The sequence below is a fragment of the Petaurus breviceps genome, unplaced genomic scaffold, assembly GCF_028583685.1.
Source record: "Petaurus breviceps papuanus isolate PSGF00001 unplaced genomic scaffold, PetGlider_PUasm1.0 90823, whole genome shotgun sequence".
In the NCBI taxonomy this organism is placed as follows: domain Eukaryota; kingdom Metazoa; phylum Chordata; class Mammalia; order Diprotodontia; family Petauridae; genus Petaurus; species Petaurus breviceps.
Window position 1 is genome coordinate 9936845 of NW_027187352.1, and position 27122 is coordinate 9963966.

General features: G+C 43.0%; 1 protein-coding gene across 2 annotated transcripts in view; it reads right to left on the minus strand.

Annotated features, from left to right (window-relative positions):
- The window catches only part of TENM4 (teneurin transmembrane protein 4), a 1707472-nt gene that overhangs the window by 201946 nt on the left and 1478404 nt on the right, over nt 1-27122 (minus strand). For both annotated transcript variants that reach the window (XM_069070949.1, XM_069070950.1), the window contains 2 exons: nt 24304-24498; nt 16844-17044 (listed from right to left, as the gene is read on the minus strand). In XM_069070949.1, coding sequence (XP_068927050.1) covers nt 16844-17044; nt 24304-24498 — 396 coding nt within the window. The remainder of the gene's footprint in view (nt 1-16843; nt 17045-24303; nt 24499-27122) is intronic.

Consider the following 27122-nt stretch of genomic DNA (forward strand, 5'->3'; position numbering starts at 1 on the left):
AGAAGCAGAGGGGGAAGTAGGGCAGTTGTTGTGATGTGGCTCTGAACCCTGATTCTACCCCTTCTCAGCTCTGTGACTGCAGGCAAGCTACTTCACCCCATTTGGTCTCCATTTCTGCACAGGGACAATGAGCACAAAAATATTGGCCTGTGGATGGATATATCAGGACTGCCGAGGGAACCAGAGGGAGATTCTCACAACACAAGCTCTCTGGTGCATCTCTGACGTGCTTATCACGTAAAGCTGTCCCCTGTAGTTACCTGTGTCTGTCTTAGCATCCTTTGCGACCACAGGGATGTTCCCTGGGGAGTGGGGAAGGGCAGTGAAGGCTCTCTTTTCAACACTTTCCATTTTCCCCAGTGCTGGCCACTGCTATCTGTCCCTAGCAAGTGTTTAAAAAACTGCTTGCCGAATGAATGATAACAGCCCCACTTACCTCACAGGCCTATTAGGAATGGGTTAGAAGGATCTTAGCCCATAGAATGACAGGGATGGAAGGAAGCTTCCAGCCCTTCAAGGTTTGTAAAATGCTTTATATATGTTATCTCTATTGTTTCCCTTATAGGGGAGGCAAGAGAGAGAACTGCTTCAGATCAGGAGTCTGAGGACCTGAGTTTGAATCGTAATTCTACCATTTGCTACCCATGTGACTCTAGGTAAGTCATTTAAGGTCTCTGGACTTCAGCCCTTTCTCTGTAAAATGGGGGGGAGTTGGACTCAGTGACCTCAAAGGTCCTTTGAAGCTCTAATCTATCATCCTAAGACCCTCATATAAACTGTTTTTTATTTTATTCCCAATTCCCAGGGGAGCAAACTGAGGCTAGTGAAAGATGACCAGATTCACACAACTAGCAAGTGTAGATTGTGAAGTGTGGCCACCTCGTTTTACTGAGGCAAAGGCATCATATTCCCATGGTCCTTTGCTACAGAGTCCTTTGCTGACCTGCCAGTAGAATTCCAGCAGTGCCCAATTTCAGTACGGCTGGAAGACTGCAAATTCCCCAGGTTAGCGTTCGTGCAATATTCCCTTTGTCCGCTTCCCCTCACCTCCCCTAGGACAGCTGCAGAGCTTAGGGCTGGGGGTAGGGGCAGGAATGAGAAGGAAGGGCCAAACCTAAGCAGAGCAATGAAGATCACTTAGGCGCTAAGGAAACCCAGAGTGATCCTGCCACGTCATGGAATCTCTGTATGTGTTGCTGGAGGGTCAGGCCCTGCCATGAAACGTGCTTCTGAAGGTACAAAGCTAATTAACCTTTCAACCACACTACCTTTTAACTCATCTCGCAGTGCCCAGAAACCTTTCAAACCAATCAGCGAAGAGGACTCCAGCGTATCGGTGTTGGGTGCCCTCACCCCTGCCCTGATTGAAAGCCTTTAAAAAGCACATCACCCTGGGAGCTCCTGGGTAATGCTAATGCTTGTATAACCTATGCTAATACACTTAATTTGAGGCCATATTACTTTCCAATTAGAATGACTCTACTAAAGACTAAATTCCCAAGCCCAGTACCAAGGAAAGCCTGTGTGTCTGTTACTTAAAATGTGAATACTTAAAAGGAACAAAAAGGAAGGAACTTTGGCCTGGAAGTTAGGGGATCTAGGTTCTAGTCCCTGCTGGGCCTCCTCGGACAAGCCACAACTTTCATGGACCTCAAATCTCCTATCTAAAGCACCATAATATTCTCAAACTGTTAAGTATCTCTTGGTGGTTCTGGACTGGAATATAGTCAAGAGGTGAAAGAAAGACAGTGATCACTGCAGGTACATGTACACACACACACACACACACACACACACACCCTTTTAAAAACTACTATGTTCCTAATTAGCTGCTGTTATTATAGCCACTTCTCCTCCCTCCATCGCTAGCTTTCGATGCCCTGAAATCCCAGCTCACCATCACCTGTCACATAAGCTTAAGGCTGGTTCTGAGCATTGACTTCAATGGAGCTTTTGAATCTAATTAGAGAAATAACAGCTCACCTTTTGAGAGAATTTTGAGTGTTCATGAAGAACTGGCCTCATAACAATACCATGAGGCATGCAATGTAAAGATAAAACACCTGACATGCAGAGTTTGTTAAGTGAAACTTGCCCATGTCCACCCAGCTAGGGAGCCATGGATGGAGAATCTGAACCCAGGGAGACCTGGACACTTACAAACTGGGTGGCTTTTCCTGGGTGCGTCACTTAACGTCTCTATTCCTCGACTTTCTCATCTATAAAGAGAGTTGGATTAGATGGCTTCAAAGTTCCATTCCAGTTCTAAAACTATTATCTGCTGACAAGTGCCCAGGAGAGATACAGACTGAGTGACTGAGAAGATACAGACAGAGCAGGCAAAAACAGAAGTAGCATGGAAAAATTGAGAAGGAAACAAACACTTTGAGCTGAGGGCATCAGGGAAGGCTGCATGAAAGAGGTGGCACCCAAGATGGACCTTGAAAGAATGGAAATATTTCAGAAATAGAGATGTGGTGAGGAGACCATTTCAAGAATGGGGGTTATGGTGCACAAAGATACAGGATTTGAAAGCAAAGAATGAGATCTGAGAATAACTATTTGTCTGGTTGGGCAGCTAGGTGGCACAGTGGTTAGAGTGCCAGGCCTGGAGTCAGGAAGATCCTGAGTTCCAACCTGGCCTCAGACACTTACTATCTGTGTGACCCTGGGCAAGTCACTTAACCCTGTTTGCCTCAGTTTCCCCATCAATTAAAATAAGCCAGAGAAGGAAATGGCAAACCACTCCAGTGGTCCAAGAAAACCCCAGATGGGGTCACAAAGAATCAGACACAAATGAAATGAATGGACAACAACAAATTACTCTTGTTTGCCTGTAACAAGAAGCATGAAGGGAATTAATGTGAAATAAGGCTCAAAAGACTGGTTGGAGCAAGGTTATGGAGGTCCTTGAAGGCCAAGATCTAGACTTTATCTTTCATCCTACAATCAGTGTTGAAAGGAAAGACTGTAGGATGTTGTGGAGGTAGAAACAGTATTTGGTAAAAAAGGAAGAGAAAACAAAAGAGAATGAGAAGGAGCGTTTATGTCTGGGTCTGTCTTCCTTCTCTTTCTCTCCCCTATTTCTTCCCTTCTTCACTTCACCCAGAAAGGCTGTGACCATCACATTGTGTCTACACCCCCTACTCCCCCCACATCACTTGTACATTCCTCTTTTGTCTCTTCTTTTTCTCTTCTTCTTTCACCTTCTCCTCCTCCTCCTTTATGCCAGTGTCAATCTCTGTTATTTATTATTCTGAACTTTGATATTAAACTGTCATTTGCTGTCCAGGAGCAGTGCATGAAATGTCAAACCTCAATGGATGTTATTCCTGGGATGAAATTCTCTCCTCCTCCTGCCCCCTCCCCAAATGCATCTCTATATAAATATCCCAACCTGATAGATTAGGTTTTTCCTTTGATGTTTAATTGGATCTTGGTGCTTTCTCGGATGAGAATCTAAAGCTTCCCAAGAAGTAACAATTCTTTCTGCATAAATGAGGCTCATACCAGGGGTGGGCGCTTGGTACAGAATCTAATTTTCTCTCCCATCCATGAACATAAGACAATTTCTGTGGCATGAAAGCATCTCGCTCAGTCTTTCTGTCATTAATAAGAATTAAATTCTGTTCCCTCAAATTTAAATGTAATTATGTTTTGCCTCGTAAATAAAATTGAATTAGCATTTTTAAAACTTAGCACTAATGCAACTACTATATTGGAAGTTGTTTTTTTTTTTAACCCTGTTACTCCCTGAACTAGATCTTTTATTTATTATTATTATCAGTCGCCGAGTATTCTTTTTGCTGTTGGTTAGGAGGCAATGTAAAAATAGATTTCCCAGCTTTTCAGACATGTACTATTGCCATGACTCAGAGACAGCAGGAGATTGTCGAGAGCTCTACAGACTTGGAGTCGGAAGGCAGAGTTCTGAGGCCAGCTCTGCAATTTACTAAGCATAAGTCTATGGGAGAAACCTGAGTCTCAGTTTCCTAATCAGTAAAAGGAGAATAGTAAAGTTTGCACTACTTACCTCATAGGGCTTTCATGATGTCCATTATAAAACATAACATTCTATAGTGATGCAAACTGTTTTCTTTATGACCTCTCTGCGTTTGTTTTTCTTAGAAAAGGAGAAAGATAAACGATACTTTCACAACCTCCCCCATGCTAGATTATCCTGAAGTTTAGATGAAATAATGACATAGAACATCATATACATGTAAGTGATTTTATCATGGCTTGTGGGGTTTTGGGGGGGGAATGGAGGGAGGAGGGAGGATGTTGGCATTAGAATTGAGCTGACATGGCAACTGGTTGGTATGAGAGGTGACTAAGAAGGAAGAGCTGAAGGTGTCCCTGAGGTTGGGAACCTGGATGACCGGAAGAAGAGTGATGATCTGCATAGAAATGGCAGGGTTAGGAAGGGGGAGTAGGGTTTGGTGGAAAAAAAGCCCATGAGTTCTCTTTGGGGATCTGCTGAATTTGTGATGCCTTTAAGGACATCAGACTTGAAATGTCTAATAAGGGGTTGGTGACACAGGACTGGAGCTCAAGGGAGAGACTAAGGTTGTGTGTGTGTGTGTGTGTCTGTGTGTGTGTGTGTCTATGTGTGTGTGTGAGAGAGAGACAGAGAGAGAGAGAGGGGGAGAGAGAGAATGAGAGAAAGTGTGTGTGTGTGTATGTGAGAGAGAGAGAAAGAAAAGGAGAGAGAGAGGAAGAGAGAGAGAAAGAGAGAGCGTGTGTATGTGTGTATGAGAGAAAAAGAGAGAGAGAATGAAGAGAGTGTATGTGTGTGTGTGTGTGTGTGTGTGAGAGAGAGAGAGAGAGAGAGAGAGAGAGAGAGAGAGAGAGAGAGAGAGAGAGAGAGAGAGAGAGAGAGAGAGAACGAGACAGGGGAGAGGGAGAGAGAGATATATAGGGGAAGAACCAGAAAGAAAGAACACCATAAGAGGTGGAAGCAGGAGAAATATAAGAAAACATAATAATATATTAATAATAATTAATAAAAAAAGAGTTGAAAAAACTACTGGGTTTGACAATTAAGAAATCACTGGTAATTTTGGAGAGAGCAGAATCAGCTGAGTGACCAAAGTCAGCCTGCAAGGGATTGAGAAGTGAGAGGACAGAAAGTAGAGGATCCAAGTATTGGCAGCTTTTTCTAGGAGTTTGGCCATAAAAGAGAGATGAGATAAAGGGTGACAGCTTAAGGGGATGGTACAGTGAATTAAAGGTTCTTTTTAAGGAGAAGAGAAATAATCATATTTGTAGGAAGCAAAGAAAGAACCAATAGATAAGAAGAGATTAAAAATAAAGGTGAAAGGTGTGTTTGTGGGAGCAATCTGCTGGAGCTCTGACATTTTATAGTTTAAGGCCCTTTTCAATCTTAATTGTCCAGAAGCCTAAGGTTCTGACTCTCTGTGCAGTATCATTCCTATCACCCTGCATGTACACCTAGAAAGGTTGGCTTCTGGTTAATTTCCTGCTTCATAGAATCACAGCATCTTCGATCCGATCTGAAGCATAAATCCCTTCCAGGGTATCCTCAGTAGGTGACCTCCTAGGCCAGGCCCTGTTTGCAGATGTACAGCAATGGGACTCTCATTATATCTGGAAGCAGCTCAGAGGGTCTTCATATTGGCTACAGGATGACAGAATTCAGAGCTGAGAGGAATGCCAGTGGTCATTAAGTTTAAATCAACCCTCTTGCCTCTTCTCAAATTAAAAAAAAAAAAGCCCTGACATTTAAAGAAGTGGATGTGACCTCAGGGTCCCACAGGCGGTCAGTACCAGTGATTTCCTTTTTATGTACCCATTTATCTACAAGCTGTCTTCCCCATTAGAATGTAAACTCCTGGCTGTTTTTGTGTTTTTGCCTTTCTTTCTAGCCCCAGAGCTTAGTGCTGTGCTTGGGCCACAGTTATCATTTAATAAATATTTGTTGAGTGACTGACTGACTGTTTTGAACCCTGGGCCTATATCTCCAAATCAGCACTGTTTCCATTATATGTTCAGAGAAAAATAGAGACTAAGGAGTCCTCTAAAACCAAGTCCATTCTCAGGCTATTACTCAAGCCTGAGCGCACTGACTCCCTCTTCACCTCTGTCTCTTTAGAATTCCTAACTTATCTTAAACCTTGATTCAAGTATCACTTCCTTCAGGAGCTACATTTGTAAAGTGCTTTGAAAGCCTTAAAGGATTACATAAATATTACTATCACCACCACCATGACTACTGCTACTTATATGCAAACAAGCTGTTTCCCCTGACAGATTTATAAGCTTCCTGAGGACAGAAACTGCTTCGTTTTTATCTTTTTAACACCAGTACTGACTACAATTTGTTTGTTCAGTGATTTTTCAGTCATGTCTGACTCTTCATGATCTTATTTGGGGTTTTCTTGGCAAAAATACTGGAGTGGTTTGCCATTTCCTTCTCCAGTTCATTTTACAAAGGAAGCTAACAGGATGAAGTGACTTGCCCATGGTCACACAGGTAGTAAGCGTTTGAGGCTGGATTTGAACTTAGGAACATGAATCTTCCTGACTCAAGTCCCAGCACTCTATCTGTTGTGCTACCTAGCTGCCCACCTACTACAATGCATATCAGGTACTTCATAAATGCCTGACTGATTCAAATTACCCCCAACAGTCCTCCTATAAAAAGCAGTGAAATTATAAAAGTGGTAAAGCACCTGCATAAATGTGCATTTCAAAGACAGAACCTCAGCTGTGTAGTTTTTCTAGACTAGAAAAACCAGAGACTGATAGCAGCCTAGAAAAAAGTCATTTAAGCAAAACACACTCAGAGAGAGAGAATGGATTGCACTAAAAATGAGGAATGCATAGAAACAGCTCACATTTCTGCAGCACTTTCTGTACAGCAGCTGCAGGCTGTAAAACAGGTATTATTATCAAAATTTTATGTGAGGAAACAGAGGTTCAATGAGTGCCCAGGGTCACGCGGTCAGAAGTCATAGATATGAGACTCAAATCAAGGTCTTCTAGCTTCAGACCAGGGCTCTTTGCAATATACCACATGGGCCCAGGAAAGTTGGAGGGAAAATGCAGGGTCAGCCAAAGGTTCCAATGCAACTTGGCCCACGTTTTAGAAGTGTCTGCCATATGCAGAGCACTACAGTAGATATGGACAGCTAGGGGGGCACAGTGGACAGAGTGCTAGCCCTAGAATCAGGAAGACCTGAGTTCAAATCCTCAGATGTTTCCTTGCTGTGGGACTGTGGGCAAGTCACTTGATCTTGCTTGCCTCATTTTCCTCATCTGCAAAATGAGTTGGGAGGAAGAAATGCGAACCACTCTGGTATCTTTGCCGAGAAAACCTCAAATGGGGTCAAGTAGACTCAGATATGACTGAAAATGACTAATCCACAATAGAGCAGAAATAGAATTTCAGTAAGACACAGTCATTGCCCTCTTGGGGTTTATTGGCTAGTAGGGGAATAGGACATGAAGATGATTATATTACAATAAAATAAAATTCATTTTGCATTTGTTCCATATATACTTATATTTATACTTCTTATTTTCTCCATTAGAATAATAAGCTCCTCCGGAGAAGGGATTATTCCAGTATTTGTATTTGTTTCCCCAGGGCCGAGGATAGTGCCTGGCAGGCATACAGTTGGTGTTTAATAAATGCCTGGTGACCGACTGATTAAATAAAAAAAATAGTAAGTGAACAAGAGAGGAGAAAATAGAAGGCTATGCATAGATTGAGGAGAGGAAAAGCTTGTTAATGAGACAAGGGGAGAATAGATTCAGGCTTCATAAAAAAGGTGGTATTGAAGATAGACACTGGAGTGAGCAGAGAATTTCAAAAAGTGAGGATAAAGGATAGAAAGATACTGTGGGCCTGGGGGGGGGGCAGGAAGCAAAGATGTGGAGGTAGGAAACTACAATTCAGAGAGATGGTAAGTAGTCCTGTTTGGCTAGAATGTAGAGTACATAGCTATCTAAGAGTAGTCTGGAAAGGTAAGCCGGGGTTAGCTCTTGGAGGGCCTTGAATACCAAGCAAGGGAATTTGTTATTCAGGAGAACTGTCAATCAAAGCAGCTTCTTTGGCAAAAGGAGCATGGCCTAAAACCTTTTTAAGCAGTTAGCATATGAATTAGTCAAGGGTCACCCCAATTTCATGGTCTCTATCTCCAAGTTTAATTTTCTGTTCTGTTCTTATGCTGCTCTCAGCAAAGAAGAAAACCACGTGGCCTCACTCAGGGCTGTGGGAAGGAGTGGGCAGCTTCAGGGCACTGTAGTTATACCTAACAGCTGCACTGTATTCAAAAGCAGAAGCAACATTCATCCTAGACAGGGTCTGGCTGCTAGGGAAGGGAAGGGAAGCTGGCTTGGAGGTGAAATGATGTGAACAGTTTTTTGGAGTAGCCATGTCCTTGGCTGGCCTTGAGCGTGACATGAATTCTACACCAGGGTTTAAAAAAAAAAGTCTTAGAGGTCTGACACTCGGTTCTGCCAAGGAGTCAGATTTTTATCATATAGATAGTGCTGGTTCTGGGGGTGGCCACCAATCAGAGGCTGTTCTCGAGCTGGTGCTCTGTGGTGTTGGGGGTGGCTTCAGTTACTTGATGAACACAGGGAAAGCATCACTATGAAAAAGCCAGGAGGAAAAACAGTCCTTTCTCTTCATGGAGCAGAGACCTGAAGTGACTTATGGGCTGTGTGAGACCCTTCAACTCTCTGAAGATTGGGTTTCTAATATCTGCACTGCCAATTTCATAGGATTACTCAGAGACTCAATGAGATCATGCATGGAACATGGTCTGTAACCAAGTGTTCATTTGCTATATCATAAATTCTTAGGGTCCAAGATCAGAAGGCGCCTCAGAGTTCATTTATTCCACTCAACTATTCACGTGAGAAAAATATCTGTAAAGTGCTTAGCACAGTGCCTAGTATAAAGTAGGGGCTTAATAAATGCTTATTCTCTCCCCTGACCCATTCCTGGAGAGGAATCTCCTCTACAGTGTCTCTGATTAGTGTAAATAATGATAATAACAGTAAATTAAATAATAATATATTGCTTTAAGATTTATACAGTGCTTCACATATCATCTAACTTATTTCAAAAACTGTGGGAGGTAGTTTTGTGATTGTTCCCTTTTTATAACTGAGGCACAGAGAGGTTACATGACTTTTCACTGAAAAATAGATGTTGTCTTTTATTCAAAAGAAGATCCATATATACATTAATCTTGTTGAGAGGCATAAAGTAAAATTTGTTTTTTATAATAGGAAGTATAGAGAGAATGTATATATATATGTATATATACATACACACACACACACACACACACACACACACACACATATATATAATAGGAAGTATAGAGAGAATGAACTTGGAATGAAGAGACCAGGGTTTGAATCATGTCTTTGCTGCTTAAGGAGTAGTATGGCTGGTGCAGCTGGGTGGCCCAGTGAATAGAGCAGTGGCCTTGGAGTCAGGAGGACCTGAGTTCAAATGTGACCTCAGACACATAAAAGCAGTGTGACCCTGGGCAAGTCACTTAACCCTGGAAGGAGGAGGAGGAGAAGGAGCAAAGAAAGTGACAGGAGTATAGTATAAGAAAGTGGCAGGAGTGTAGTATCCAGACTCAGGAAAGACTAGTATTCAAATCTCTAATACATACTTAATGGTTGTATGATTATGGAAAAGTCTTTTAACTTCTCTGACCCTCAGTTTTCTTATCTGTAAAATGGGGATAATGTCACCTGTAGCACTTAGCTCATAAGGCTGCATTAGGATCAAATAAAATGATGGCTATAAAGTGCTTTATAAACCTCTCTCTAAGCACTACATAAATGCCAGTTATTGTTATGTGACAGCAGGCCACTCTCAGACTGATGCTGCAAAATGACAATGAGTCAGACCCAGAACTGAACAGGAAGAAAAAGCAGGCTGGATTACTTGGCAGGAACCATGAGGTTCTTTTAATGAACCCAGGCTTCTCCCTGAAACAAAGGCTTATTTTTTATGCTAACATTCTTCTGGTTTTCCTGTAGAGCTGTCAGTCATGGAGCACGATACTCTCCAAAGAAAAGAAACTGAGCATGACCCAGAGGACAATGGAGAAAGGTCTGACCAGGCTGCAACACACTGGTGCGCATAAAGATGAAGAAACAGTGCAAAGGACGCCACCAAGGAAACAGAAAAAGATGGGCAGCTCATGTGGGCAGGAGTGGTGACTGACAGCCAGCCAGCAGGCTGTCAAGGCTTAAGCCCTCAACGCGGTCAAGGAGACTTCCTGTTGTCAGCCTATGAGCTCACCAACAGCAGTGGGCCCAGGATGGGCCATCATCCAAGTCACTGGTAGGGGTGCCCACATCAGTAGGATGACCACTCCATCTGAGTTCTTGAGTAAAATGGGGAAAACCCTAACTGTACTACCCGCCTCACAGGGTGCTAGTGGGAAAAAGGGTTTTAAGCCTTAAAGTAGCATATAAAAAGCAGTTGTTTTGTTTTTAAATAAATCTTACAGATAGCTTTCACTTCTGTATCATCTAAATTTACCCCTGTATGCCCACCTCCCCCACCAGCATAAGGCAAAGAAGAGTTTTGTAAAAAGCAAAAGAGAAAGAAGAGAAAAAAAAATCAGCAAAACCATCAGTGCATAAAAAAGTCTAGTTATATGCAATGATTCCTACCAGTAGACCACTCTCAAGCTCTATGAGGAGGTGGGGGGAGCTGTCTTCTCATAGATCTTCTTTGGGGGCAAGTATGACCATTATAATTCTGGGAGCTGCACTGTTTGTTTGCTTTTTAAAATTATTATTAGTGGCTGGCACATTTCACGTTGCCTTACAGTGAGTTCCGTTCTTGCTACTAAAGCACTATATCTTTTGTACATGAACTTCCCTCTACACCTGCACTCCTCCCCCTGCCCAATCTGGTATACATGTACTTGATCTTTGGAAACCAAGTAATAAACACTTGTCAAGCTAAAGTTAAATATTATGACTTTCTATTTATCCCTACATATACTTTCCCCGTAGTTCCCCCTTTCCTGTTTGAATAACGAAGGGGAATAAAGGTGGCATCTCTTAAACAAGATATACCTGGTGATATGTGAAGCTGTTAACTGGGAATAAGGAGGAAAGGACGAGGAAGGAGGCTGTGGGATGCAAAGTGAAAGGTGGCACCTGGAGGAAAGGGAAGGAAGTGGTAGGTATGTTAGCTGTTATTGAGCGCCAAGGGATCGGACAGCAATGGGCCATCCTACTCGTCTTGCCCGAGGAAGTGGCAGGTTGGGTGGCCTCGAGAATGGGGAGGAATGTGAGGGGTCACTAAGAAGCCAGGAAAAGGTGGGGAGGTTGAAAAAAATGCCCCTCTCCCCTTTAAATGCAGAGAAAAGCTGGGCAAGACAGGACAGTGAAGAAAGGGGCCCTCTTCCAGAAGGGTTCTCCTATTTGGGACTGTTAGTTCTTCTGGGGATTTACCTACACCTTGGGAATAATAATCACTCATTCAAAGGTCTCTGTTTTGCTTTTTCCTAAAACAAACCTTCTTTCCCTAAAAGCTGAACTGTGTTTTTGTAAGTGGGGAGCTGGTCTCAGTACATTGGGAAGCAGGATACATATACTTTCCCAAGGTTTCTGGGTAGGAGCTACGAGACAAGATCATAAAATATCTCCCACCACCAAAGTGTACACAGGCCCTTTGGATCATGACAGTGTCAGAAATAAGGTTTACATAGCCACAGTGATAATCACAGTGGACACTCAATGACTCTGGATGAATATTCACCTCCTTGATGCCCCATTCATATGAAGAGAGGAAAAACCAGATTCAAAGGGGAAGAGGATTAGAAAGGGAAGTAAATGGCATCCCAGAACTTCAGATCAACAAGAGTCCTCAAAGGACATCTTCTTCAATCCATTCCTCTACAACAGACCTGATGGGAAGGCTGTCTTTTAATCAGTCAGCGTTTATTAAGAGCCTACTATGTGCTGGGGATATAGTGACAAAAGTCAAGATAATTGCTGCCCTCAGTGAGCTTTAATTCTAAGGAGGGGGGTGGTTGGGAAGAAACAGTAATAGCTCTATAAATATAAAGTGAATATAAAGTAACTGACCTTTAAAAACAAAGACTTGTAGTGAAAAGGGAATGCTCTGAGGCACCCCATCATAAGAACAGAATCATCCTGAGGCCTCCTTTGTGCTGACTCCTAGAATCTCAGAGCAGGTAAAGACTTTAAAGATGAATGAGCCCAACTCCTAATGAAACACACCCTTAAAGAAAGCCAGCCTTAGCCCTGTGGCCAGTCAAGAAGGCTTCTCCAATAAGAAGGGCTTTAGAAGAGAAGTTGGAATCCAAGGAGCTAGAAATAGAGGAAACACTTGTCTAAAAATCCGACTTCTTTGTCTCCACCAAGCAAACCAAAGAGCTTGGTAACACGTTAGCTCACATTTCATTACTGGGTTTTGTTGTTTAATGCAGGGTGTGTTGAATCAGGATGGTTTCATTAAGCCTCATTCTCTCTGCCAGACGGCACTCTGTTTTGCTCAGTGAAAAGAGAGCTTGCTTCTCTAAGGGGATAAGACAGTCTGTGAGCGGTTCTGCCAATTGGAGAAGCCCCAGCTTCAAGGCTGCCCCATCTACGAACCATTAGGTACTTACCTGTTGGCTTCTTGCGATTGACCCTAAGGCCTGGAGTGCATTTCAGTTAAACTTGGTTAGAAATAGTAAGAAGAGCTCACCATGAACCTGACATCGAGGCTATAATCCTGTGATTATGGATAGGTGGTAGCACTCTTATTTTCACCCGCAATTTACATGTGTTACTCGGGTCCATGGCTACCCAACTGTTGAGTGTTTCAGCCGTGTTCAACTCTTTGTGACACTATTTGGGTTTGTTTTGTTTTTTTTTGGCAAAGATACTGGAGTGATTCGCTATTTCCTTCTCCAGCTCATTTTACAGATGAGGAAACTGAGGCAAAAAGGCTTAAGTGATTTGCTTACAGTCACATAGCTAGTAAGTAAATGAGGCTGGATTTGAACTCATATCTTCCTGATTCCAGTCCCAGTGCTCTATCTATTGTGTCACCACGCTGCCCTAGGCTATTCAATAAGTAGTCTCAAAGGAATAGGAACCTGACTCCCAGATATGGGTTCTTTCCACCAGTGGATATTTGTAGATATCATTCTCCCTTTGGACACCATGCTTATGATAAGACAGCCAAGTGCTTAGGAAGTCAGGAGAAATAAATGAGGAAGTTAATAAAAGATACTGAGTTGGGAGATGGTGTGTTGTGCTTGAACAAGGGGAAGGAGGCCAATTTTACTGGAGAAAAGAGCACATAGAGGAGAAGAAGGTATGAGAAGATGGAGGAGGCAGGAAGGACCCAGGCTGTAGAGGACTTTACAAGGTGAATAGAGCACTGACTATTTGATCCAGAAGGTAATGGGAGTCCAGTGGAGTTTGCTGAACATGGGGGTTATGTGAGTTGTACTTTAGGAAAGTCAATTTGGCCAAAGAATCAAGGATGTACTGTAGTGGAGAGAGACTTGAGGCAAAGAGAAAAGCCAGCAAGCTGTTGTGATGGCTCAGGCATGAGGTGATGAGGGCCTGAACCTGTCTGTATGAGTGCAGAGGAGGGGATAGGTGGAGAGATGATGTGAAGGTAGAAACAGCAAACTCTGGCTTAGGACTGGTTATGTGGGTGGATGTGAGTATATGAGGAATCACAGATGGGTAACTGAGAAGAAGATGGTACCCTAGAATGGACTAGAAGGTTGGGGAAAGGGGAAGTTTTAGGGAGAAAGATGCTGAATTCTGTTGTGGACACATTGATTTTGAGATGCCGACAGGACATCCAGGTTGAGGTATCCAAGCAGAAGTTGGTAATGTAAGACTGGTACTCAGGAGGGGAGGGGCTGGATATCTCTGTATCTCTATCTACATAGATAGAGACAGACATCTACATACACATACACACACACACACACACACATATATATATATATGTATGTATATATATATATATAGAGAGAGAGAGAGAGAGAGATAGATAGATAGAGAGAGAGAGAGAGAGAGAGAGAGAGAGAGAGAGAGAGAGAGATCATGAGGAGATTACATTAGTCAAGATATCACCCTTGTGATATCATAGGTCCTCTTGGAGAATGAAAGATGAACAACATTTTATCAGGGGGTGGTGTGGGTGTGGATGGGAAATAACACTTACCCATAAGAGTAAATGTAAACATATACAAGGTGAATGCAAAGTTATTTGGGTGGGTGGATGGGAATAGGGACACTGACAGATGAGAGAATCACAAAAATCTTCATGTAGGAAGAACATAGGCTGAGCTTTGAAGGAAGCTAGGATTTCTAAGGGCTAAAGGGGAGAAGGGAGTACATTCAAGGCCTGTGCAAAACCCCTGAAGCTAAATGAGAGACACCAAGTTTAGACAATAACTGTTAGGCCTATTGGCTGGTAGAGAGAGGAAGAGGTCCATGAAAGGGACTAATTCAACAGGAGGCTGGAAAAGAAATGTCACGCATAACTGTTAACTTTGGAAAGCAATGCCAGATCTCAAGACGATTTTCTCTTCTATTTCAACAGAGAAGATGATACTTTGGGACACAGGGCACAGACTGGGGACCTGGACATACCTCAGAGGTCATGTGGTCCAACCCATTCGTTTTACAGATGAAGAAACTAAGGTGTAGGAAAGTTAAATGGTTTACCTAGCGCCACACAGGATATATGTGGCCGAGAGAGGAGTCAAACTCATATTTACCTTCTGCTACGCTGAAGGCTAGGTTTGTGAGGACCAAATGAGATAAAGTCACATGAAAACTGCACTAATTTTCACATAATTCCAATCAAGGCTTAGAGCAGGCCAGGACCACAGCCTCCTGTTCATAATGGTCAAGTAAGACCGGACACACTGACATGGGCTTACACAAGACCATACTGGGAATAGTTGTGTGAGTTGAGATCTATGCTCCCAAAACACACATCTTCTCTTCCCTGGCCCCAACGAGTGCTGTTTCTAGGCAGGAAACTATTTTCATATAAGGTAACATGCACCCATCTAACAAATACCACTGAGTTCTGCGTCCACAGCTCTGGGAAAGAACAGGCCTTGGGGCTCTGAAAGCAATCCCCTGTTAATGGTTGTGTTGTCTCCTTTTATGAGGCCAACCAAAGAATACTTAGTAATCTCACACAAAAAACATAACTGCATCCATCGGAATCTACGTAACTTCATCAAGGATTAACAATGCAACAGACAGCTATACACCAGACATAAATTAGCTTCATCGCTACATAATGAACAATAGCAAGTCTACGCCACTTTAAGAGGGCTGTTTATTATAAGGCCATAAACAGAGCAATATAAAAGGAATTATTTACGTGGCCCTGCACATCTGTGTTTGCAATCATGTCCTCATACATGCTTAACAAAGAAGGATAAAAGCTGTCTGAACCTGGGTATAGACTCTCTATACAAGTCAAGAAGGGTAGGGGTAGACCAGCAACTGGAACCCATAATAAATGTTTTCAACTTTTTCCCCTACCAGATCCTGGACCACAGGATCACAGAACCATGAAACACTGGAGGAAGAATGCATGTTATTACACAGACTATTAAAACTGCAAAGGATCTTAGGAACTGCATGATTCAACCAACCTCCTTACACAAGTAAGGAGACTGAGGCCTAGAGAGAAGTGTTTGCTGAAGGTCATTTAGCTAAACAATGTCTAAAACTTTAACAATGGACTCCTGACAACATCCCAAGGATCTATCCATATCACATAACAGCCTGTCAGGTAATAAATACAAACATGAAGTTACTGACATTTCACCTCTTGTGAAATATTGCTGCTCCCTTAAAGTGGCTTCTCCAGAGGAGATGCAGGAAAAGCCTCAGAAACCCGCCATCAGATATGGTACCAGCTGGAGAAGTCCAGGTTTCAGAGCTACCTTGCGCCAGGGCCAGCTCATCCCTGAGGTTTCCTTGGCCCACAGACTAAGACAGGTTAGTTTTCACCAGAGGAAACTGCCTTCTTCAGTACTGCACTATCTACCATGAGCACAGGTCCAGCATCATAGGATCCCAGAGAGATGCCAAAGAATGTATGATGGATAAGAAAGAAGGTGAATCAGGTGGGAGATGGGAATTTTCCTGAGTCCATGGTTCTGAGCAAACATGTACACGTTTCCTAAAATTTGGACCATCTGCAGTAACTGACCTTCCCTGGCATTCCAGAGAGAAGGAACCTCAATAAAGAGATCACAAGCACAGCACAGCCCCTTCTGCCGTTTTTATTTCTGAAACTGAGAGTGCTGGTGAGAGAAAGTGATGATGGCCCTTGTCTAGACAGCTGCCCTCTCTCCTTAGCATAAAACAATGCTGCTTTTTGTGATTTTGTGGAGGGTACAGATTATGCTGACCCATACAGGGCTTTACACAAGATCATAGGTACCTCAGTGTCCAACCCCCTCATTTTACAGATCAATAACTCAGGCCCATAAATGACCTCTATCAGAGGTAGAATTTGAATGCATATTCTCTGACCCCAGCATTATGACTCTGCATCTCATGCTTGCTCTGAGGGACTACTACCCTCTTAGGCCTTCTCTTCATTTCTCAAGTTCACCTCACCATGGCAGGTGGGCTTAGGGCTAAAGGTCAGAAGGCAGGGAGACAGGAGGAGGGAGAATAACAAAAGGCACGGAAAATCCGCTCCACGGATAACTGAGAATGGGGCTGCACTAATGTCTTACCAAGGTGCCAAACTTGGAAACTGAAACCCCTCTCTCAAAAGACTCCAGTCCAAAGGCAGATTCACACTCACCAATTGAACAGTCATGTCCAGTCCAATTAGGATCGCAGCTGCAGAGTCCTGTGTCAGAAAGGAAGGTTCCATGGCCCGAACACTGGTCCAAACATGTGGCTCTTGGCGTTTCACAGCTGGTTCCTCCCCAGCCAACGGAGCAGTGACACTCACCTCGGACGCAGACACCTCGTCCAGAGCAGGTGGGATCCAGGCAATCCACTGCATGGAAAAAGGAGAGAGGTCACCAACTCAAAGGTCTGTCTGAGGCTGTCTTATGGGCACTGGGACTGTGGTTCCAGAATGAATGAATGACATTTACTAAATGCTTGCTACAAGCTAAGTGCTGGGGATACAAACAGAAAAGTCCCTGCCTTCAAGGAGCTCACATTCTAACAGAATAACAGTGAGGGAGACAACATATAAGGAGGTTTACTGATGTTTATGGAAGACCTATCATACTTGATATTTTGTTCTGCTGCAATCCCCATGATGCTAGACATAATTATGTATTTCCCCCTCTACTATTTCCAAACTTAATTAAAAAACTTGGTGGTTTAATTCTCTGGGTGAACAATAATGATAATACTTAGCATTTATGTAGTACTTTAAAGGCTGGAAAAGCCCTTTACCTATGTCATCTCAATTGTTATTAGTCCCATTGAGAACAAGACTAGTAAGTGTCTGAAACAGAGTTTAAATCCAGGTCTTCCTGAGTCCAGGTCTACTGCTCTATCCACCATACCACCCAGCTAAGAATACCTCATCCCACCACCACCCCAACTCCCACCAAAGACTATTTTTCGGGGCGGCCAGGTAGCACAGCGAGTACGAGCACTGGCTCCAGTGTTGAGAAGACGTGGAGATCGAATCCCGGGCTCAGACACTTAGCACCCACCCAGAAACACTTGGCTGTGTAACCTTGAGCAAGTTACTTAACCCCAATTGCTTTAAAAAAAAAGACTATTTTTCTTTTTTCTCTTCTAATAGAAATTTAACACTTCTATTTCTTAAGGTTTGAACGGTGCTAGCAGGACATTTAGGCATGTGGGGGAGGACTCAGAGAACAAGTCTAAATCTCTGGTATAGATTTCAAGAATACTTGATTTCGTCTCTCCAGTTTTACTGCCTTCTACCAAGGCAGATCGTAGCCTCACTATGACTTAATAGATGGTCTCTGGGAGTTGCTACAGCTGAAGAAATTAATCACCTATCTGGTGATGACATTCTCCAATGCAGTTAGGTTGATTCTTAGACATTAGATATAAAATACATTACCAGGTCCACATGCAAAATCTTCTTAGCTCTGTAGAACTACTCACAACTTGCATTCCATTTTGAGAATAGGATTACAGGGTCATAGATTAAGACATGTAAGGGATCTTAGAGGCCAATGGGGTTCAAACCCCTCATATTACAGAATCCAGAGTCACTACTATTTCATGGTAAGATAGAGGCCTCAGAAGTCAGTGCATCTGTGTGTATATGCTGGAATATGTATGTATGTATATATGCATGTATGTGTGTGCATAATTTATCATAGGATGTGTAACCAGACCCCACTTCCCCTTATTTTACAGGTGACAAAACTGAGGCCCAGCAGTGTGTGTGAAATGATTTTACCCAAGATCACACGCAAGCATTAAACCTCAAGGCTGAGATTCATGTAGTTCCTCTGACTTCGAACCAATGTACTTATCTCAGAAATGCACCAGCTTATTCAAGCTGGGGATTCCTAGGTAACTCCTTTAGAATGAAAGCGAGGAAAAGTAACAAAGAAAAATAAAATGGAGGAAAAAGGAAAGGACAAGAGAGAGAATGAAAAACAAACCAACACAGAATACAATAAAATCTTTTTCAGGGCTATCTCTGGAGATGTGATAATTCTTCAAGAATGACCTCTTGGCCACTCAATTTTTGGAAGAAAAAAAAGATTAGTGACCAGTTTCAGATCCTAGAACCCAAGAAGGAAAATGCTGGGCACATTTAAGTCATTTTGTTAATTTCCTGGATCCAGTGCGTCATCCAACTTGACAGCAAAGAACTTAACAATGACTATCTTGAGGCATGTGAAGGTATTTGTCTTTCTGTGAGCTGGCCCTCTGGTCTCAGTTGGGGCAACCTTTGAGATTCCCGGGATGCTGGACTGGATGAGTCTATAAATCTCCACTATTAGTGAGCTGGGAACGCGGATACCAGTTTGAGCATGAGGCCCTGAGAGCCCCGGCCCCTGGTCTTGCTCAGCCTTAATAAGCACGAAAAGGGCTGGGAAATAGGCAAACAGCCTCCTCTGTTCTTGGCAGATGGTATGAACAGGGAACAAAGATCTCCAAGTTACTGACAAGAAACTACCTCCAGGCCATTAATCATCTCTTCTGAAGGTCGACTTGGCAATGGGGTGGACTGTGGGGTGGGGATACATGGGAGGAGGTTAAGTTTTAAAGGGGACTTCAACCTACAGAGAAGGCTGCTCAGGGGTTTCCCTGCTGTAATGCCAAGGGTTAGCACGTGGGCTAGGAGGCAGGAGAGGGGTGTGTGTGTGTGCGTGCGTGTGTGCGTGTGTGTGTACAAACCCTATTTATCATATGCCTCAGGGTCTTTTTTCATGCTGAAATGAACTACTTCAAAAGGTTCACATGCAAAAGCTTGGCTCAAATATCCCAGGGTTCAGCACAGGACACAAGAGCCCCAGGAGAGCTCCTCCTGCAACCCTGGGAAGCTTTCTGAACAACAGTTTACACTCACGATATTCTGCTTTGAGGGGTTATTGCAAAGAGACACTACCCTGGGAGTCTAGAGACCTGTGATACCTATGATCTCTGCCAATTACTGAGTGACCCTGGGCGAGCTGCTATTCTATGAACTTTAGCATCCTAATCTATAAAATGAGGATTTTCAGTGTGGTGAGAGCGGAACGAACATTAGATTTGGAGTTAGAGAAGTCTGGTCAGACTTTTAGCCTTTCTATGAACTTGTGTGATTCTCAGAAGGTCCTTGAATATCTCTGGGCCTCAGTTTCCTCATCTGTAAAATGGGATGGTTAGATTAGGTAATCAAAAGTCCCTTGAGAAGCACCAAGAGGTACCAGAAAGAACACTGAACTTTGAGTAAATGGAGTTTGAATCAACTGGTTCTACACTTTGTGGGACCTTGGTTAAAAGATTGGGGTTCTTTTGGATCACCAGTAAGATAAGGGGCTGAATTTGGTGATCTCAATGATGCTGTCTAATTCAATTCAATCAGCATTCATTATGCACTGAGTATGTCCCAGGTGTTCTGTTAGTCTTTAGGAACCAAACCTTGTCTTCAAAGAGCTCAAACCCTATGATTCTGTGATACTTCTAGCCTTGACTTCAATGAAATGATGGCTTGATAAAAGCCTTGGAAGGAAAAGGAAACGACAAGGATTCTTGATGCCATTCTGTGGGATGAACCTGTTTGGACATAAGTCAGTGTCTCTCTCTGTCTCCCTCTCTCTGTCTCTCTGTCTGTCTCTCTGTCTCTCTCTCTCTGTCTCTGTGTCTCTGTCTCTCTCTGTCTTCTCTCTCTCTCTCTGTCTTTCTCTCTCTCTGTTGTCTTCTCTCTCTGTCTTCTCTCTCTCTCTCTCTCTCTCTCTCTCTCTCTCTCTCTCTCTCTCTCTCTCTCTCTCTCTCTCTCTCTCTCAGAAGCTGTGCCAAATTGCTACATTTCTACTCCAAAAAGTGGCTCATTTGAAGCTGGCACTTTTGGCAGCACTGTGGCCCTTTTCGATAAATCATGCAGCAAGGAACACCACCCTCTCCCCAACGTGCTTCATGCTCCATTGGTCACATAAATTATTAGGCCCCATTCAGTACCCCAGGATCAATGTCTCATTTTTCACTGCTGAGGGCCTAAATTTGTCCTTGTCCCCCATCTTCTGCTCTCCCCACCCCAAACCCCTCAAAGTCCTGCTGGCACCATTCAAGTCTTATAAAACACAGGGTAGTAAAGTTCAGAACAGAGAGAAGCAAAAACTGCATAAGCTTGTTAGCTGATGTTTTATAAACATTGTTGAACTCACTCAAGGGGCAGGGGGACGGTGAAAGAGGGAGCTACACATGAAAACCCATTATAAACAAAAAAACTCAACCAAGCTGCACCAAAGAAATGGAGAAATAATGGAAAGAATCAATACCAGATGGCCCTTCTCAGAAACAAAATCAAGACGGAAAAATATTCCTTTTCAAAGAAATAATGTAAATCAAAGATTTTTATTAGATTTCTCTCCCACCCCCATAAACATCCCATGGATTTTCCACACTGTATAGTTCTAGTTTATTTTGACAAAATGAATTTTGTCCTGCCCATGAGAGGCAAATGCATGGTGGGGGTAAAAATGGCCCATGGGCCCCAATGGGAATCTCGTTTTCTTTGGGGCTCTTTCCTTCTGTTTCCACCTGAAGAGAACATGGTGATAAGAGGAAGCAGATGAAAGCCATCAGCCTGGAGGCTCCTTCCATATGTGTCTTGGACAAAAAAGGGGGGGTTCATGATTAAAAGGGGTCCATGTGCTTTCATCAGATGCTCACCTGGGATTCCAAGTGAAGTCAATGCACCCAATAAGACACAGGCCCAACAATACTTGAAATTTGTGTTTTAGCCCAGAGTTGAGTGAAGTCCTGGTTGAGGAGACCCCCGTTCACAATGCAGGCTGGCTCCTTCTCCGGAAGCTACAATTCTAGAAGAGCTGTCTGACACCGAAAGATGAAGTAGCATGTCCAGTATGTGTCAGAGGCCCAGAGCTTCCTGGCTTTGAGGCTGGCCTTCCCTCCATGCTGTTTATCCCAGATGTGCCAATGATGATTACGGTTTTTCACATCTATATAATGTTTTCAGTCATTTGAAGTGTTTGCCATCCAGGACTGCACATAAGCCTCAATGCAAACAAGTTGGTGAGGGGGGTACTAGAGGCATTATTATTATTATTCTTAATTTGCAGATGAGGAAACTGAGGCCCAGAGATACATGTTAAGGAACTTGTCCACAGCCACTGAGTTATCATACACTCGTGTGTCAGATCTGAACCTAGACCTTCCTGATTCCAAGTCCAGGACTTTATCCACGATATTACACAAACATTGAGACCATTACTACTCACTTATCCTATTAATTTAGCATTGAGAAGGCTCAGTGACAGCACAACCATTGTCTTCAAATATCTAAAGGATTGTCATGAGGCAGGAGGATCAGATTTGCTGTTTGACCTTATGGAAAGAACTAGACCAATACATAAAAGCTAGAGGGTGCTAGGGGACGACATAGTGCACAGAGCGCTGGGCTTGGAATTAGGATGATTCATCTTCAAGAGTTCAAATCTGGCCCCAGACACTTAGTAGGTGTGTGACCCTGGGCCAGTCACTTAACCCTATTTGCCTCAGTTTCCTCATCTGTAAAATGAGCTGGAGAAGGAAATGGCAAACCTCTTCAGTATCTTTGCCAAGAAAACTCCAAAGTGGGTCATCAGGAGCCAGAAATGATTGAAATGACTGGACAACAACAACAGAGGGAAAGGAGATGTTAGCTCAGTCATGAATAGTCAGTCTAGTGAATTAGTGAGCCCCATCAATGGAGATCATGAGCTGAATACAGGACCTCAGATCTCATCTAAGTCCTTCATTTGTAGAGGAATGGAGGTCCAGAAACATTGACTTAACCATGGTAGTAGATAGTAAAGCTAGTGTTGGGATGCAGGTGTTCTTGATTCCAAATGCCATCCTCTTTATCAACAGATCATGCTATCAGCTCAAGCAGGTATTTAAGAAGACAATGAATGTTTCCCTTTCAAGGGTGATGTAGACATGATTTATTTGCTGAGTGAGAGATTTGAGCATTTGCTCTTTATGGTCCCCATCAATTCTAAGATTCTCCCTTCTCATGGTCAGAAGTCAGAGGAGAGGCCAAAACTCTAACCCTAGAAAATGCAGAATCTAATAGTCTCTTCAGTGGGTACCATCATCTACCATTTCCCAGAAGCCCAGTTTCCATTCTGCCCTCCTTGTTTCAGATCTGACTTTCTGATATTAATGGAAGAACATAATTCACATTGAGGGGAATTATACAAGGGTCATGGATCACCCATAGCTTGTTCACATTCTTCATCTGTAAACTGGGCACGATAATTCTTATCTTGGTCAGGATATCTCCTGACTCTCAATTTAGGGGCCTCCCTATAAGATCAGTTGCTGAACTTATTCTATTTAGAACATAACAGAGCTTTAAGGCTGGAAGGAATCTTGGCTAGCATTTATTTAGAGCTTTAAGTTTTGCAAAGGGCTTTACATTATCTCACTTGATCCTCATTAACCTGCTATTATTATATTAATTTTACAGATGAGGAAACTGAGGCATAGTGACTTGCCCAAGTTCACACAGCTAGCATGTGTGAGACAGGGTTTGAACTCAGGTCTTCGTGACTCCAAGTCTAACCTTCTGCCCTCTGTAACACCTAGCTACCTCATACAACCTCAGAAGGAATTCCAGTGTTTAATAGCTAATTTAGTATCTAGTTGTTCTATGTGCCCTTAGAATACAGACTGTCAGGCATAGTAAGAACCTTAGATAATAGAATATGAGAGTTGGAAAAACTTTGAAACAGACTGTTAGAACAAAAATGGTCGGAGACAGAAGGAAACTCAGAACACAGAATTTGAGAAAAAAAGTTTTTGGAGCTGGAAGGGTCCTTAAAACATTGACTGTTCAAGCAAAGTAAGGCATCAGGATGGAATGCTAGAATACAGATAAGAGAATATAAGAGGGGAAGAGACCATGGAATGTAAATGCTTAAAACAGAGAAGTTAGTGTGACAGAGCTAGAAGAAACCTCAATGCATACCATAAAAATTCACTGAATCCTTTCAACCCACCCATTTTACAGATGTTGAAATGGAGGTCCTGGAAAATGACATGGCTTGCTCAAGGTTTACATGGTGAGTCTTCCATATGGTGAACCTGGTGTCAAACTCCAGTTTTAATCCCTTACCCAATTTCTGCCACATACGTTATCCCAAAAGTTTGTTTGTAAAGACAATGAGAGGCATAATTTAAGACTTCTTGAAAATGGGGAGATATTTTTTTTGAGATGAGACAGTTTAATGACTTACTAACCCTACAAAAAACCGCAGTACATCATTCTCCTCTTGCTGGTGCCTACTCAGAGGCTGAGGTGACTGGTATTAAGACGCTGGAATGTACAGGAAAAAACAAAGGATCTGAATTTGGAAGCTCTAGTTTTGAATCACAGCTCTGCCTCTTGCTAGTTATATAATTGTAGACAAGTCACTTTTACTTCTGAGCCTCAGCGTCTTCATCTGTAAAATGGGTATAATACACAACCTACCTCAGAGTTCTATCATGAAGCCATCCTGTTATCATTAACATGCATGGCCTCCCACAGTCAGCTAAGAGGAGAACGGGCTCCAAGAGCAATGAGGAGATTCAGGGTTCTACCCCAGGGAACATTACCTTCTTCACAGCTCTCTCCCTTGTAGCCTGGATTGCAGATGCAGGTCCCCATGATGCACGTGCCACGGTTGCTGCAGGCCACATCAATGCACTGGTTGGTGGGTACGTCACACTCAGCGCCTTTCCAGCCGCTATGGCACAGACACCTCCCTTTCATGTACTGTCCATTTCCACTGCATAGCACAGGGCAGGAGGCTGTGGAGGAAAATACAATAAATGCAGGACTTGCTTTCCCAGGCTTCAAACAGTCAGAGTGGAAAGGCCTCTCAGAGGGCATCTCCTCAGAGTCGTCCCTGAACAAGAGGCCCCTCCACACCCTCCCCTGCAGATGGCATTCCAGTCCCCAGTGGCTGGGATAACATCTCCTCCCAAGGTGGCCCAGTTTACTTTCAGACAGCTCTCATTGGTAGGAATCTCTACATCAGATTGAAATTGGCTTCTGGGCAGCTTCCTCCCAATGCTCCAATGTTCTGTCCTCTGGTCAAATTGTTTTCTTGCAAGACAACCCTTCAGATACTAGAAAGAGACTAACTACATGTGACTAAAACGTTATCCTTTATCCCTTTCTCTTCCTAGCTTGCCTGCTTTTGTCATTTCTTTCATATTCATAAATATCATCCTTTTCTCCATTTCCTTATTGCATCCTAGGATTAGTCTGTTGACTGCCTCCTGCCCCCACCATGAACTTTCCTTTTGATTTCTTTCTGGAATCTCCTCTTTGCCCCATGCTCATCTGCTTCCGGCAAGGAAGAGTCAGCACCCTGGAGAGGGCACCGGAGACAGGAAGACTGAGTTCTAGCCCCGGCTCTGCCACTGACTGGATTACATGACTGTGGTCAAGCCATCTCACCTCTCCGAGTCTCAGTTTCCTCTTCCGTCAAATGGCTACCATAAAACTTACAGTTCCTACTTTGTATGGCTTTTGTGAAGCAGAATATGTTGTCAACAATGGAGTGTTCCTAGAGGGAAGGTTAGTATTATTTATACTCTTACCTCATCTGCCTCACAATTTGCTCTTCTATGTTTTCATGCCTCCCTCCTCTGCAAAGGGGCTGTAAACCCGAGGGAACACTACCTTAGTGCTTTATTATCTGATCCCTTTTTCTACTTCAAAGTACTTATTCAGGCACTCAATGTGTCATCCTTTTAACTACCGCATCCCATGGCCCCTTTCTGTCTCTCCCATATCATCCCTTTCACTCTCCCTGCTACGTCCCCTCCCTTTAGGAAACAGGCACCTCTCACTCCGAAGCCCAGACGGCTTCCAGTACATTTCAATTCAGTAGCGATTCACCAGATATTTATTAAGCTTATACAATGTGCAAGACACTGTCCTTGGCATTGAAGACAGAACAATGAACAAACGGCACAGTTCCTATGCTAAAGGAATCAATAACCTAATGAGGACGGGGTGGGGGAGGAGGAAGAAGCAGAAATTCTCAACATGTTTGGAAATAATTCTGATCCTGAGAGTAGAATATCAATCACTCACTCAACAAATATTTATTAAGCTCCTGCTATGTGCCAGACAAAATGAAAAGTACAAAAATGAAACAGTCTCCGTCCTCAAAGAATGTACATTCTAATGAGGACAGCAAGTACGTACATGTGTATGCAAGTGAACACATATGTATTTGTATTGTACACACACATACACCCATGCATTGTATGTCAATATATGTTTGTTTATACAAGTGGATCTATGTACATGTACAAAATCTATAGAACTAGATATACACCCAGATTGTAATACATATATGCACGCATACATATATTATATACATCTATGAATACACACAGAAATACACACTTGCATATTTAAGCACACACATGTGTATACATGCATGCAGTGTGTAGAAACATGTATGAGTGCATATAGACATACATAAGTACACACATATCCATCTATATACACAACAAAAATATCAAAAGAATAAATATAAAATAGTTAAATGCAATATAGTGAGGGAGGAAGGGCACTAGCAGACTGGTTCCTTGTTCGGTCTCTTAGTCTTAAAGAATGGCCTGGGGCACTGAGAAGGTAAGTGATTTGCCCAGTGTTTCACAACTAGTATGTATTAGAGGAGGGATTTGAACCCAGGCCCTCCTGACCCCAGGGTTAGTTCTCTAGCTACTAAGCAACACTTCCCCTGGAGTCAGTAACTGCCCCTCTGACTGGATCCTGTCTCTGAGGAGCTCAGGGCATCTTAACCACAAGGACAAAAATGGCCTTGTTGATACTAGATCTCTCCCTGTGAGAAAAGGAAGAAGGAAGGGGGTCACTGGCATTACCAACTTCTCCAGCAAAGAAATGAGTGAATGTGACTTGCCCCAAATCACAGGACATATTGGCAGTGACAGAAAAGCAACAGGACCTAGACTGGGGTGGGGAACCTGAGGTCAAATGTGGCTTTGAGGCCACAGGTTCTCCATTCCTGACCAAGACTCTGTGGAAGAGGAATAACCTTGTTCCAGGTCCACCTGGTTTTCAAAGTAATTGCGGTTCATTTCCTTGCTCTTTGTCCCAAGAGAGCTCTCAGGTTACTGGGATCTCTCATCTTGTAACTTACTCCTTCAGTTAAACACATTCTATACCAGAAACATTCTGCCCTTTAATCTACAATCTCAGAGTGGGAAGGAAAAATGGGAAGGACAGAAACACTACAATTATTGTCTCTTTTGATGGTCAGAGCAACCCTGGGAGGTTGGCACTATTATTATCCCCATTTTAGAGATGAGGAAACTGAGGCAAATGGGGGTTAGGTGACTTGCCCTGGATTACAGAGCTGGTCTGAGGCTGGATCTGAACTCTGAGCTGG